A 16,412-nucleotide genomic window follows, 5' to 3' on the forward strand; every position below is an offset into this window, starting at 1 on the left:
CATTCATTAAACGGATATATACAGTGCCTTTGGAAAATATTCAGACTCCTTGACTTTTCCCACATTTTGTGACATTACAGCCTTATTTTAAAATGAATTCTTCAACAATCTACACACAATACCCCACAACGACAGGTTTTTAGAAATGTTTGCAAATTAAAAATAACTAAAAACAGAAATACCTTATTTACATAAGTATTCAGACCCTTTGCTATGAGACTCGAAATAGAGCCCAGGTGCATCATGTTTTCATTGATCATCCTTGAGCTGTTTCTACAACTTGATTGGAGTTCACCTGTGGTAAACTAAAGTGATTGGACATTATTGGAAAGGCACACACCTGTCTATATACTGTAAGGTCCCACAGTTGACAGTGCATGTCAGAGCAAAAACGAGGCAATGAGGTTGAAGGAATTGTCCGTAGAGCTCCAAGACAGGATTGTGTCGAGGCACAGATCTGGGAAAAGGTACCAAAACATTTCTGCAGCATTGAAGGTCCCCAAGAACACAGTGGCCTCCATCATTCTTGAGGATGTTTGGAACCACCAAGACTCTTCCTAGATCTGAGCAATTGGGGGAGAAGGACCTTGGTCAGGAAGGTGACCAAGAACCCGATGGTCACTCTGACAGCGCTCTAGAGTTCCTCTGTGGAGATGGGAGAATCTTCCAGAAGGACAACAATCTCTGCAGCACTCCACAAATAAGGCATTTATGGTAGAGTGGCCATCAGAAGACATTCCTCAGTAAATGGCACATGACAGCTCGCTTTGAGTTTTCCAAAAGGCACCTAAAGTCTCTCAGACCATGAGAAACAAGATAGTCTGGTCTGATGAAACCAAGATTGAACTCTTTGGCCTGAATGCCAAGCGTCACGTCTGGAGGAAACCTGGCACCATCTCTTTTCAGCGGCAGAGACTGGGAGACTAATAAGGATCGAGGCAAAGATGAACTGAGCAAAGTAGAGAGAGATCCTTGATTAAAACCTGCTCCAGAGCTCTCAGGACCTCAGACTGGTGGCGAAGGTTCACCTTCCAACAGTACAACAACCCTAAGCACACAGCCAAGACAATGCAGGAGCGGCTTCGGGACAAGTCTCTGAATGTCCTTGAGTGGCACAGACTTAAACCTGATTGAACATCTCTGAAGAGTCCTGAAAAAGCTGTGCAGCGATATTCCCCATCCAACCTGACAGAGCTTGAGAGGATCTGCAGAGAAGAATGGGAAAAACTACCCAAATACACGTGTGCCAAGTATGTAGCATCATCACACCCAAGAAGACTCAAGACTGTAATCGCTGTCAAAGGTGCATCAACAAAGCACTGAGTAAAGTATTATTTTTATAAATTAGCACACTTTTCTAAAAACCTTGTGGGGTTTTGTGTGTAGGGGGAAAAACGAGTTGATCAATTTTAGAATAAGGCTGTAACCTAACAAAATGTGGAAAAGGTCAAGGGGTGTGAATACTTTCCGAAGGCACTGTATACCAATGTGTCTCTCACCAATTATGCTATTCACTTTAACTCTCATTAAAAGAGGCCCTGAAGCCACACAGACCTCTGGTTTCTGGACGACCTTATAGTGTAAATTCACTGAGAATTCACAAGGAACGCTAGGAGTTGACAGTAGTATATTCACCAATCATACTATTTAGCTTGGCAATGTGACTGTTTGAGTTAATAAGTAATCATACATCAACGACACATCAACAAGTTACAGTCAATGACTTTCAATCAGACCAGTGTTAATACAGTCAGTCACACATGGAAGTTTGCAGATGATCACTGATTATAAAGAATGAGATGAGATGTTTACGGGCATCACAACATAGATGTATAAATTGTATTGTATAGTACCATATACTTCTCGCTGGGTTCAAAATATACGAGGTACTTAAACTGTTTGGATATCTGCTTCATGGAAAGCAATGGGAGAGTGTTAAGTGCAAATTGACTCTTAAAGTTGGGGTGAACAGATATCCTTAAAATATTTCTAATAGTGCTAAACCTTGACTATTAATATATCTGTTTTTCTATAGCTCGACATATGTTAACTCAAACATCTGTCCTTGTTGAAATTGAAGGCTAAAATATGTTCTGTTTTTGTAGCCTGTGTTACTAACACTTGTGGCATTATATTTTCCATTTTTCCTCTTAGCTCCTGCAAATGTCCCATTAGTTCCATGCAGTAACAATTGTTGCGTTGTTGCCTCAAATTGGACATCATTAGACTCAGCTATGATCTCAGCTGAAAGCATTGCAGATACATTTTTTATAACGACTCTGAGTCTACTTTTTTTCATTGATCTCGTTCGCAGGCGAGGAAGCAGAAAAAAGATGACAGTATGAAAAAGCGCTGATCACTGTTGCCTTGGTGAAAAGACATAACAGATTTCACCTCCACCGCAACCAGAGAGAACTAAACATTCCATTCTCACCTTCATTAAAAGGAAGTGAGTCGTGCAAAGTGAGGGAATCACACGTTGGCGCCGTTAACATCCTCAACGGCTCTGATTGCTGTTCATTGCTCGCCTGCTGGCTGTAGTAAAAGAGTCAGGGGTGTGAGATGATGCCAGCCAGAGTGGCAGAGCCAAGAAAGCCAGGCAGGCACTCCCTCTCACGGCTGCTCCAGGAAAACAAAGGCTCTAGCAGGAAAACTCAGAGTAAAGTGGGGTGGTGCAGTAATGAGCAATTTACATGATGTTTACTTCCCATTACTTTTGAGTGGAGCCAAGTGAGAAACCTGTTGACTAGTTTGATATGGAAAATCCAGGCCTGGCTACTGCAATGAAAACTTTCTGGCTGGACTAAACAGAAGAATAACTGGATGACTGAATGGTATAAGTGACTAGCTAAAACAAACCGTGAAAATTGGCTTCTGAAGATATCCACCTTTTTAATGGCATTGCAAGTGAACAGATACTTTGTCAACAGCCATTTTTTCACTAGCAATACTTTGGCTGTAGACAAATATCTGTTTCCAAGTTTATTCAAGGTGTGGAGTTCGACAGAATATACAGTGCATTCAGAAAGTATTCAGACCCCTTGACTTTTTCCCACATTTTGTTATGTTACAGCCTTATTCTAAAATCTATTAAATAGATTTTCCCTCATCAATCTGCACACACTTAACAAAGCAAAAACAGGTTAGTAGAAATGTTTGTAAATGTATTAAAAAAACATAACAATTACATAAGTATTCAGACCCTTTACTCAGTACTTTGTAGCCAGCGATTCCAGCCTTGAGTCTTCTTGGGTATGACGCTACAAGCTTGGCACACCTGTATTTGGGGAGTTTCTCCCATTCTTCTCTGCAGATCCTATCAAGCTCTGTCAGGTTGGATGGGGAGCGTTGTGAAACAGCTATTTTCAGGTCTCTCAAGAGATGTTAGATCGGGTTCAAGTCCACTCCCAGGCTGGGCCACTCAGGGACATTCAGAGACTTGTCCTGAAGCCATTCCTGCCTTGTCTTGGCTGTGTGCTTCGGGTCGTTGTCCTGTTAGAAGGTGAAACTTGGCCCCAGTATGAGGTGGATTTAGAAAGATGGCATATATTTTTTTATGTACTATTTTTTACACTATTAGCTCAGGAAATGTTTTGTGTTATTACATACAGCCAGGAAGAACAATTGGATATTAGAGTTGTGGTAACTCACAACAACTACCAGCATTACGACCAGGAATACGACTTCCCTGGAGCAGATCCTTTGTTCACTCTTCTAGAGCAATTTAACTTATTCCATAGACCGCCCCAAAACAAGGAGAGGCACTCGAGGCGACCTGCTGGTTCGACTTAGTAGGCTCGCACGCCACCCTTCGCTTCCGAGTATATTACTCGCTAATGTTCAGTCTTTGGTTAACATCTCTGGGATATCGCCAACAGCCAGTGAAATTGCAGGGCGCCAAATTCAAACAACAGAAATCTCATAATTAAAATTCCTCAAACATACAAGTATTACACACCATTTTAAAGATAAACTTCTTGTTAATCCAGCCACAGTGTCTGATTTCAAAAAGGCTTTACAGCAAAAGCACACCATGCGATTATGTTAGGTCAGCGCCTAGCCACAGAAAACCATACAGCCATTTTCCAAAGAAGGAGAGGTGTCACAAAAGACAGAAATAGGGTTAAAATTAATCACTAACCTTTGATGATCTTCACCGGATGGCACTCCCAGGACTCCATGTTAGACAATAAATATGTGTTTTGTTCGATAAAGTTCATCTTTATGTCCAAAAACCTCATTTGAAATTGGCGCGTTATGTTCAGAAAGGCATTGTCTCAAACAAACATCCGGTGAAAGTGCAGAGAGCCACATCAAATTACAGAAATACTCATCATAAACACTGATGAAAGATACAAGTGTTTAACATACGATTAAAGATAAACTTCTCCTTAATGTAACCGCTGTGTCAGATTTCAAAAAGGCTTTACGGCAAAAGCACACCATGCGATTGTGTTAGGTCAGCACCTAGCCACAGAAAACCATACAGCCATTTTCCAACCAGAGGTGTCACAAAAGTCAGAAATAGCATTAAAATGAATCACTTACCTTTGATGCTCTTCATCTGATGGCACTCCCAGTTCTCCATGTTAGACAATAAATGTTTGTTTTGTTCGATAAAGGTAATCTTTATGTCCAAATACCTCCTTTTTGTTCGCGTGTTTAGTCCAGTAATCCAAATGCACATGGTGCGCTCACAAAGTCCAGACGAAAAGTAAAATAAGTTCCATTATAGTTCGTAGAAACATGTCAAACGATGTATATAGTCAATCTTTAGGATGTTTTTATCATAAATCTTCAATAATATTCCAACCGGACAATTCCTTTGTCTTTAGAAAGGAAAGGGAACGGAGCTCGCGCTCACGGCCACACGCGATAAACAACTCAAGGCTTTCAGCCAGACCCCTGGTTCAAACAGCTCTTATTCGCTCCCCTTTCACAGTAGAAGCCTGAAACAACGTTCTAAAGACTGTTGACATCTAGTGGAGGCCTTAGGAAGTGCCTATCCATAGACACAGTATATTGGATAGGCAATCACTTAAAAAAACTACAAACCTCAGATTTGGTGGGATTTGTCTCAGGTTTTTGTCTGCCATATGAGTTCTGTTTTACTCACAGACATTATTTTAACAGTGTTGGAATCTTTAGAGTGTTTTCTATCCACATCTACTAATTATATCTATATTCTAGTTTCTGGGCCTGAGTAGCAGGCAGTTTACTCTGGGCACCTTATTCATCCAAGCTACTCAATATTGCCCCCCGTTCCCAAAGAAGATAACATTTACATGACATTTTACATTTTTGTCATTTAGCAGACGCTCTTATCCAGAGCGACTTACAGTAGTGAATGCATACATTTCATTAAAAAAAATTCCGATGAGCTTAGAGCAAGGATTTCTTTCCAGAGAGACATCGGGGCCTGTAACATACTTTACTTAACAGAATCATGGCTCACTTTGGATACTCTGTCGGAGTCGGTAAAGCCAGCAGGATTCTCAGTACATGGCGCAGACAGGAATAAATATCTCTCTGGGAAGCAGAAGGGTGAAGGGGTTTGTTTCATGATTAACAACTTATGGTGTAATTCTAGAAACCTACAGGAACTCAAGTCCTTTTGTTCACCCGACCTAGAATACCTCACAATTAAATGCCAACCATATTATCTCCCAAGAGAATTATCCTCCATCATCGCCACGGCCGTTTACATCCCACCTCAAGCCGTTACATCGACGGCCCTCAAAGAACTTCACTGGAATTTATGCAAACTGGAAACCACATATCCTGAGGCTGCATTTATTGTAGCTGTGGATTTCAACAAAGCAAATCTGAGGACTAGGCTATCAACATATCGACTGTACTATGTGCGCTGATAAGACTCTCGACCATTGCCATTTAATCTTCCAGAATGCTTACCAGGCCCTCCCCCACCCTTTTGGCAAATCTGACCACAACTCCATCTTGCACCTCCTGTCCTATAGGCAGAAACTCAAACAGGAAGGACCCATGCTTCGAACTATTCAACGCTGGTCTGACCAATCGGAATCCACACTTCAGGATTGTTTTGATATCAAAGGACTGGGATATGTTCCAGGGAGCTTGCGAAAATAATCTAGACACATACACTGATACGGTGACTGAATTTACAAGGAAGTGTATAGGAGATGTAGTACCCACTGTGACTATTAAAACCTACCCTAACCAGAAACTGTGGATAGATGGTAGCATTCGCGTGAAACTGAAAGCGCGAACCACTGCATTTAACCATGGCAAGGTGACTGGTAATATGGCAGAATATAAAAAGTGTAGTTATTCACTCCGCAAGGCAATCAAACAAGCTAAACGTCAGTATAGAGATAAAGGGGAGTCGCAATTCAACGTCTCAGACACGAGACGTATGTGGCAGGGACTACAGACAATCACGGACTACAAAAGGAAAACCAGCCACATCGCCGAGACCGATGTCTTGCTTCTGGACAGGCTAAAGACATTCTTTGCACGCTTTGAGGATAACACAGTGCCACCGACATGGACATCCCTAGCCGTGTCCTCAGAGCATGTGCAGACCAGCTGGCTGGTGTGTTTACGGGCATATTCAATCTCTCCCTATCCCAGTCTGCTGTCCCCACATGCTTCAACATGGCCACCATTGTTCCTGTACCCAAGAAGACAAAGGTAACTGAACTTAATGACTATCGCCCCGTAGCACTGACCTCTGTCATCATGAAGTGCTTTGAGAAACAAGTCAAGAACCTGACATCCTAGACCCACTTCAATTTGCTTACTGCCCCAATAGAGCTACAGACGATGCAATCGCCATTTCTCTGCACACTGCCCTATCCCATCTGGACAAGAGGAATACCTATGTAAGAATGCTGTTTATTGACTATAGCTCAGCATTCAACACCATAGTACCCTACAAGCTCATCATTAAGCTCGAGGCCCTGGGTCTGAACCCCGCCCTGTGCAACTGGGTCCTGGACTTCCTGATGGGCCGCCCCCAGGTGGTGAAGGTAGGAAACATCACCTGCACTCCGCTGATCCTCAACACTGGGGCTCCACAAGAGTGTGTGCTCAGCCCCCTCCTGTACTCCCTGTTCACCCATGACTGCATGGCCAAGCACTCCTCCAACTCAATCATCAAGTTTGCAAACGACACAACAGTAGTAGTCTTGATTACCAACGATGATGAAACAGCCTACACGGAGGAGGTGAGGGCTTGGGAGTGTGGTGCCTGGAAAAAACTCTCACTCAACGTCAACAAAACAAAGGAGATAATCGTGGACTTCAGGAAACAGCAGAGGGTGCACCCCCTGTCTACATCGACGGGACCACAGTGGGGAAGGTGGAAAGCTTCAAGTTCCTTGGCGTACATATCACTGTCAAACTGAAATGGACCACATACACAGACAGTGTGGTGAAGAAGGCGCAACAGTGCCTCTTCAACCTCAGGTGGCTAAAGAAATTTGGCTTGTCATCTAAAACCTTCACAAACTTTTACAGATGCACAATTGAAACCATCCTGTCGGGCTGTATCACCGCCTGGTACGGCAACTGCAAGGCTCTCCAGATGGTGGTGTGGTCTGCACAACGCATTACCGGTGGCAAACTACTCTCCCTCCAGGACACCTACAGCACCCAATGTCACAGGAAGGCCATAAAGATCATCAAGGACATCAACCACCCGAGCCACTGCCTATTCAGCCTGTTATCATCCAGAAGGCGAGGTCAGTACAGGTGCCTCAAAGCTGGGACCGAGGGACTGAAAAACAGCTTCTATCTCAAGGCCATCAGACTGTTAACTAGTATGGGCCATGTGGGACGCTAGCGTCCCACCCGCGGTACAGCCAGTGAAATAGCAGGGCGGCAAATTCAAAACAACAAAAATCTCATAATTCAAATTTCTCAAACATTCAGGTATTATACACCATTTTAAAGATACGATTCTCCTTAATCTAACCACAGTGTCTGATTTCAAAAAGGCTTTACGGTGAAAGCAAAACATTAGATTATGTTAGGACATCACCTTAACAAGAAAAACCACACAGCCATTTTCCAAGCAAGGAGAGGCGTCACTAAAAACAGAAATACAGCTAAAATGAATCACTAACCTTTGATGATCTTCATCAGATGACACTCCCAGGACTCAATGTTACAAAATACATGTATGTTTTGTTCGATAAAGTTCATATTTATATCCATAAACATTTACATTTACATTTAAGTCATTTAGCAGACGCTCTTATCCAGAGCGACTTACAAATTGGTGCATTCACCTTATGATATCCAGTGGAACAACCACTTTACAATAGTGCATCTAAATCTTTTAAGGGGGGGGCGTTAGAAGGATTACTTTATCCTATCCCAGGTATTCCTTAAATAGGTGGGGTTTCAGGTGTCTCCGGAAGGTGGTGATTGACTCCGCTGTCCTGGCGTCATGAGGGAGCTTGTTCCACCATTGGGGTGCCAGAGCAGCGAACAGTTTGGACTGGGCTGAGCGGGAACCGTGCTTCCTCAGAGGTAGGGGGGCCAGCAGGCCAGAGGTGGATGAACGCAGTGCCCTTGTTTTGGTGTAGGGCCTGATCAGAGCCTGAAGGTATGGGGGTGCCGTTCCCCTCACAGCTCTGTAGGCAAGCACCATGGTCTTGTAGCGGATGCGAGCTTCAACTGGAAGCCAGTGGAGAGAGCGGAGGAGCGGGGTGACGTGAGAGAACTTGGGAAGGTTGAACACCAGACGGCTGCGGCGTTCTGGATGAGTTGTAGGGGTTTAATGGCACAGGCAGGGAGCCCAGCCAACAGCGAGTTGCAGTAATCCAGACGGGAGATGACAAGTGCCTGGATTAGGACCTGCGTCGCTTCCTGTGTGAGGCAGGGTCATACTCTGCGAATGTTGTAGAGCATGAACCTACAGGATCGGGTCACCGCCTTGATGTTAGTGGAGAACGACAGGGTGTTGTCCAGGATCATGCCAAGGTTCTTAGCACTCTGGGAGGAGGACACAAGGGAGTTGTCAACCGTGATGGCAAGAGCATGGAATGGGCAGTCCTTCCCCGGGAGGAAGAGAAGCTCCGTCTTGCCGAGGTTCAGCTTGAGGTGGTGATCCGTCATCCACACTGATATGTCTGCCAGACATGCAGAGATGCGATTCGCCGCCTGGTTATCAGAAGGGGGAAAGGAGAAGATTAATTGTGTGTCGTCTGCATAGCAATGATAGGAGAGACCATGTGAGGATATGACAGAGCCAAGTGACTTGGTGTATAGCGAGAATAGGAGAGGGCCTAGAACAGAGCCCTGGGGGACACCAGTGGTGAGAGCGCATGGTGCGGAGACAGATTCTCGCCACGCCACCTGGTAGGAGCGACCTGTCAGGTAGGACGCAATCCAAGCGTGGGCCGCGCCGGAGATGCCCAACTCGGAGAGGGTGGAGAGGAGGATCTGATGGTTCACAGTATCAAAGGCAGCAGATAGGTCTAGAAGGATGAGAGCAGAGGAGAGAGAGTTAGCTTTAGCAGTGCGGAGAGCCTCCGTGACACAGAGAAGAGCAGTCTCAGTTGAATGCCCAGTCTTGAAACCTGACTGATTAGGATCAAGAAGGTCATTCTGAGAGAGATAGCAGGAGAGCTGGCCAAGGACGGCACGTTCAAGAGTTTTGGAGAGAAAAGAAAGAAGGGATACTGGTCTGTAGTTGTTGACATGGGAGGGATCGAGTGTAGGTTTTTTCAGAAGGGGTGCAACTCTCGCTCTCTTGAAGACGGAAGGGACGTAGCCAGCGGTCAAGGATGAGTTGATGAGCGAGGTGAGGTAGGGGAGAAGGTCTCCGGAAATGGTCTGGAGAAGAGAGGAGGAGATAGGGTCAAGTGGGCAGGTTGTTGGGCGGCCGGCTGTCACAAGACGCGAGATTTCATCTGGAGAGAGAGGGGAGAAAGAGGTCAATGCACAGGGTAGGGCAGTGTGAGCAGGACCAGTGGTGTCGTTTGACTTAGCAAACAAGGATCGGATATCGTCAACATTCTTTTCAAAATGGTTGACGAAGTCATCCGCAGAGAGGGAGGAGGGGGGGGGGGGGGAGGAGGATTCAGGAGGGAGGAGAAGGTAGCAAAGAGCTTCCTAGGGTTAGAGGCAGATGCTTGGAATTTAGAGTGGTAGAAAGTGGCTTTAGCAGCAGAGACAGAAGAGGAGAATGTAGAGAGGAGGGAGTGAAAGGATGCCAGGTCCGCAGTGAGGCGAGTTTTCCTCCATTTCCGCTCGGCTGCCCGGAGTCCTGTTCTGTGAGCTCGCAGTGAGTCGTCTATCCATAAACCCCATTTTACATTGGCGCGTGATGTTCAGAAAATTTATTCCCACCAAAACTTCCGATGAATGAGCACATCAATTTACAAAAATACTCATCATAAACGTTGATAAACTTTACAACAGTTATTGAAAGAATTATAGATATACTACTCCTTAATGCAACCGCTGTGTCAGATTTTAAAATAGCTTTACGGCGAAAGCACATTTTTCAATATTCTGAGTACAGAGCTCAGCCATCAAAGCAAGCTATACAGTTACCCGCCAAGTTCTGGAGTCAACTAAACTCAGAATTAGTATTATAAATCTTCCCTTACCTTTGCTGATCTTCGTCAGAATGCACTCCCAGGCCTCCAACTTCCACAAGAAATGTTTGTTTTGTTCGAAATACTCCATATTTATGTCCAAATACCTCCTTTTGTTCGCGCGTTCGGGTCACTAATCCAAAGCCATAACACGAGAGTGCAGAACCAGAGACGAAAAGTCAAATAGTTCCATTACCGTTCATAGAAACATGTCAAACGATGTTTACAATCAATCCTTAGGGTCTTTTTTAACATAAAACATCGATAATATTCCAACCGGACAATAGCGTATTCATTACAGAGGAAAAAGAAGGAGAGGCGCACCAACGTGCCGGCGCAGTAAACAACTCACTGGTACCAGGCAGTCCACTGATTGACTGAGCTCCTATTCTCTGCCCAGTAACAGTAGACGGATGAAACAAGTTTCTAAAAGCTGTTGACAGCCAATGGAAGCCTTAGGAAGTGCAAAATGACCCCACAGACACTGTAGTTTTAACAGGGATTAGATAGAAGAACTACAAGTCACTTCCTGGTTGGATTTTTTCTCAGGTTTTTGCCTGCCATATGAGTTCTGTTATACTCACAGACATCATTCAAACAGTTTTAGAAACTTCATAGTGTTTTCTATCCAAATCTACTATTAATATGCATATCCTACCTTCTGGGCCCGAGAAGTAGGCAGTTTAATTTGGGCACGTATTCATCTGAATTTCTGAATACTGCCCCCTGTCACCAAGATGTTTTAAACAGCCATCACGAGCACATTAGGGGCTGCTGCCTATAGGCATAGACGATAATTCACTGGCCACTTTAAGCAATGGAGCACTAGTCACTTTAATGTTTACATATCTGGCATTACTCATCTCATATGTATATACTGTATTCTATACTATTCTACGGTATCTCATTCACTTAATAATGTTTACATATCTTGCATTACTCATCTAATATGTATATACTGTACATACTATTCTACTGTATCTTAGTCGTTCCGCTCTGACATTGCTCGCCCATATGTATATAGTCTTAATTCATTCCTACTTATATTTGTGTGTATTGGGTATATGTTGAATACTTTGTTTGATATTACTTGTTAGATATTACTGCACTGTCGGAGCTTGAAGTACAAGCATTTCGCTAATCACTTGTATGTGACCAATAAAAATTTGATTTGATGTGAATTTGTGTAGCAAACCAAGCCCCCAAACCCCATACTCCCATTAGTACTTCACATTGAGGTAAACTGTCAATACCACTAAATAAACTCAGCTGACCTCTGCTACATGTGCAGTACAATCATTTAGAGCAGTCTCCCTAGACACTTATAACCACCTCCCTCCATCTCCACCCACAGGTTCATGATGCTGAGCCTTGAGTTCGACCACTCCTGTCGCTACGACTATGTAGAGGTGCGTGATGGTGACAGCATCAACTCTCGTGTGATTGGTCGGTTCTGTGGGAACGACAGGCCTGCTCCAATCCAGAGCTCCGGCAACTCCCTACATGTCCTGTTTGTGTCCGATGGCTATAAGAACTTTGACGGCTTCTTTGCCACCTTCCAGGAGAGCTCAGGTAGGAACAGTACATGTCTGAAAGGAAACCTATGACTCTCATGGTGACTAAGTAGATCACTGTGGATTTTGTAGCAAAAGTATGCTAATTCAATATTATTATAATTGAGGTTTGGATGGAAATGAGTTTAGAAAGTTGAAAAAAGCTACTTGAATGTTAACTGTTATGATAACTAAGCAGGGCACACCCTTATCTTATCAAACTCCTGCCTGGGGGTCCCTGCTTGGCAGCCTAACAGAGAAACCCCTTAATAATTACCAACTTAACCTGTCACTCAGTTCCTCATTCAAACCCAATCACTATGAACACACACTGTAACACAGTACTGCAAGCCAGCTGTACTCATGCCAAAAATACATACTGTAGTAGGCTACTGTACATTTTTAGGGATGGGTGTTGGAGATTAGGCATGAATTCTTACACTTTTATACCGTCTTTAAATATTTTGCCATATCCCCAACATAAGCTATCCACTACAAACTTTTGCGCCAGTTCAAAGCAATACTAAGGACACAGCAATGGTTCCTCTCCTGGTCTCCTTAATATTTTAGGGAAAGCCTGCAATTATTTATTTATATATATATATATTTTTTACTGCTGTTATGTAGTCCATTTTATGTGATTAAGCATCCTTCCTGCTCCTGTGTGTTTTCAGCATGCAGCTCCTCCCCCTGTCTCCATGATGGAACCTGTATCCTGGACATGTCCTACTCCTACCACTGTGGCTGTCTGGCTGGCTACACTGGACAGAGGTGTGAGAATGGTGAGTACACTAAACTTTGGGTTAGCCTATTCACAAAGGTGATGTGACTTATGTTACTGATGTACGTCAGATGTAGTACAGTTAAAACAAAGACCACAGACAACAAGCGTGCAGAGTATCTATGTTGGACTTCTCCCCTGACCATGTCCTCAGAGTCCCATAAGTGCTAACAACAGCGAGTGAGTCACCATCACAAGGGCTCTGTGGTGTGGAGAGCTTCCAGACCAGCTGCCTTCCCTACTGGTTATCTCGCTCTCTGGCCCAGGCCAATCAGCTGCTTGTAAAAACTGTCACGTGTCGACAGATGGACCATAAACCGTTATAACCACTTGACGGAATTAAAACTTCATGAAACTACAGCTCACCATCTGAGTTTATATATGGATAATAAACGTCTTGGAGAGAAAGACTGACTGAGAGAGAATGACGAGAGAGAGGGAGAGACAGTGAGGAAGAGAGACAGATAATTATAGATATTGGCAGACAGAGAATGAGTAAACAAGGCTAAACTAAGCTAGGCTTCCCTATGGCCATCTGTATCTGGGGCAGTCACCTGGCTGTCACCCACACAATGCCAGACAGCCCCCTACCTCATTCTAATAGAGGTCCAACAGGGCCCTATATTTCTGGAGCTCCTTCTGTCCACATCTCCACCACAACCCTGCTTCTTTATGGGTGTCTGGACGCAGGCCTGGGTTTCCATACCCACCACCACACCACTCCCCTTTCCTCCCCCCGGACCCAGAGAAAACAGGTTGGCCAAGAACCCTATCCATTTTTTCAGGTGGTTTCATTTTCAGGGCTACAGTTGAGTCTATAAAACGAATGGTGAAACAAACCTGCCTCTATAATCTAAGCCAGCTTTTCCGTTGGATGAGAGGCGCTCATAAAACGCACGGGAGAATTGGAGGGATGGAATTCCGTACACGTTGTTCGTTCAGCTGGTATTCCCATGAGGAGAGCTGGCCTGCTCGTTTGTGAGGTAGATTTAGGATAACACTAATGTGGTATATGTTGTGGAAACACGTGTACATTACTCCCAGTTTATCCCAGAGGCAGTTAGTTAGACAAAAAAACTGAAATGGTGGATTTGGCAGCAGCTGCACTTCGGGTCTGCAATAATTTACCTATCATTAAATAATATTCCAAACAACCTTCTTCAGGATAACATGCTTTCAAGACACGATTCTTTCTTGACTGTCTGTATATTTCCGATGAAGTAACAGTCTATATTTTAGATGATTATTGAAACATAGTTTCTGAGGCGTTGACAGGAATTAGTGGTGGATTAATGAGGCTTCATTAATCATAACATCCTCTGTTAGCATTCCTTAATAATGGCTATGACTCATCCCAGTAGAGACAGCCCAGTAGAAGATTGACTATACTGGGGTAGACAGACAGACACTGTGATGGGAGGACAGGGGTGTGGGCAAACACAGAGGATATGATAGACTCTCATTTTAACACCCCCCCCCCCCCACCTTTTATCTGTTTTTCTAAGAAAGAAAATGACTTAACAGGGTGGTGCACCTTTTCCTTTTCCACATGCGGAAAGCCAAGTGAAAGCTCCCTGTCCCGTCCCACGTGCAGCTCGACTAGAGGGTGGAAATGTTGGTAGTCAGTGATAATAGGGAGGGTTCCTCTGATGGTTTTGGATCACACCGCTGTCAGACCACAGCCAGAGAGGGGGAGAGAGGCATGGGGCTGGTCCTATGACACAGTATGGTCCCAAGAGGGGATAACAAATAAAAATAAAATAAAATTTTATTGGTCTCATACACATATTTAGTAGATGTTATTGCAGGTGTAGTGAAATGCTTGTGTATCCCACATTACAGACTGATATGATGCACATAATAACAGCCCTACACATACACACCCCTTGTTCACGTGTGTGTATGGGGGGAGGGTTGTAGGTGTGTACATGTGTTTGTGCAGATATGTGTGTGCTTGGTATTTTGCTTTGTTCCGGGCCAGAGAGCGGGGAACCGATAGTGAATTATAAGTTGACGTGTGCTATTTGTGTCAGTCAAGTTCTCTGTTTCAAAGTCGACATTGTCTTTATTTTTTATTTTTTTAACCTTTATTTAACTAGGCAAGTCAGTTAAGAGCAAATTCCTATTTACAATGACGGCCTATTAAAAAGGCAAAAGGGCTCCTGCTGGGACGGGGGCTGGGATTAAAAATACAAATAAATTAAATAAAAATATAGGACAAAACACACATCACGACAAGAGAGAGACAACACTACATAAAGAGAGACCTATGACGACAACATTGCATGGCAGCAACACATGACAACACAGCATGGTAGCAACACAACATGACAACATCATGGTGGCAACACAACATGGCAGCAGACATTATTGGGCGCAGACAAGAGCAGAAAGGGCAAGAAGGTAGAGACAGCAATAATGACGCAAAGGAGCCACAATTGTCTGAACAATTACACCCACTATTCCATTCCACACTACCAACCCAAGCCCTACGCTACCAACCCACATCATAAAAACACTTTACTGCTGTGGAAACTAAAGCTTCTTTTTACTAGGACTGTTCTATTTATTCCTCTGTACGTCGCCTTATGAGCTGTTCAGACTTTTTCCAGGCCTGCTGAAGTGACCTATTAATAAGGCAGTACGATGTGGAGGCTATATTTATAAACTTCTAGCTAGTCAAAGAGGAAATACTGAGGAGGAAGAAATGGTTTGTAAATAATGAACTGGGTTCTGAGAGCCCTTAGGCTGTAGGTGGCTATTCAGAAAGAGTTGTGGTTATACCAGACAACACAATGCTAATACTGTATCACACAGCAGTGGACACACTGAAGTGGTGTTTATGGCTGACAGAAGATTGGTGGACAGAAGACAAAACACAATGTGCTCAGAAAGCATGAGAAGGGTTGTGTGTAATTGTGTATGTGTGTGTATGGGTTTGTGTGTATCCCTCTAGTTGTAGGTTGTCGGAGGCCCCCAGTACCTGTCCATGGCACCACAGAGGGGGTATTCCATCACTCAGGGGCACAAGTCATATTCAGCTGTGACCCTGGGTTTGAGCTGAGGGGGATCCACACAGCCGTATGCCTCCGGGATGGCACCTGGAGCGCCCCTGCCCCCCAGTGTGGTAAGAGGCTCATCAGAGAGAGTGAGGCAAAGCACAATGTATACTGAGTGTAAAAAACATTAGGAACACCTGCTCTTTCCATGACACTGGCCAGGTGAATCCAGGTGAAAGCGATGATCCCTTATTGATGTCACTTGTTAAATCCACTTCAATCAGTGTAGATGAAGGGAAAGAGACAGGTTCAAGAAGGATGTTTAATAAGCATTGAGACAATTGAGACTTGTATCGTGTATGTGTGTCATTCAGAGTGTGAATGAGCAAGACAAAAGATTTAGTGCCTTTGAATGGTGTATGGTAGTAGGTGCCAGGCGCAACGAATTGAGTATGTCAAGAAATTGCAATGCTGCTGGCTTTTTCAC

At 44.0% G+C, this 16,412-nt stretch overlaps 1 protein-coding gene across 1 annotated transcript in view; it reads left to right on the forward strand.

The window, feature by feature from the left end:
• The window catches only part of pamr1b (peptidase domain containing associated with muscle regeneration 1b), a 64,129-nt gene that overhangs the window by 39,524 nt on the left and 8,193 nt on the right, over window positions 1-16,412 (forward strand). Inside the window, exons 5-7 of the mRNA XM_029696663.1 lie at window positions 11,947-12,164; window positions 12,820-12,927; window positions 15,883-16,053. Of these exons, the coding sequence (XP_029552523.1) occupies window positions 11,947-12,164; window positions 12,820-12,927; window positions 15,883-16,053 (497 nt within the window). The remainder of the gene's footprint in view (window positions 1-11,946; window positions 12,165-12,819; window positions 12,928-15,882; window positions 16,054-16,412) is intronic.

Source organism: Salmo trutta, chromosome 17, assembly GCF_901001165.1.
Source record: "Salmo trutta chromosome 17, fSalTru1.1, whole genome shotgun sequence".
NCBI classification, from domain to species: Eukaryota; Metazoa; Chordata; class Actinopteri; order Salmoniformes; family Salmonidae; genus Salmo; species Salmo trutta.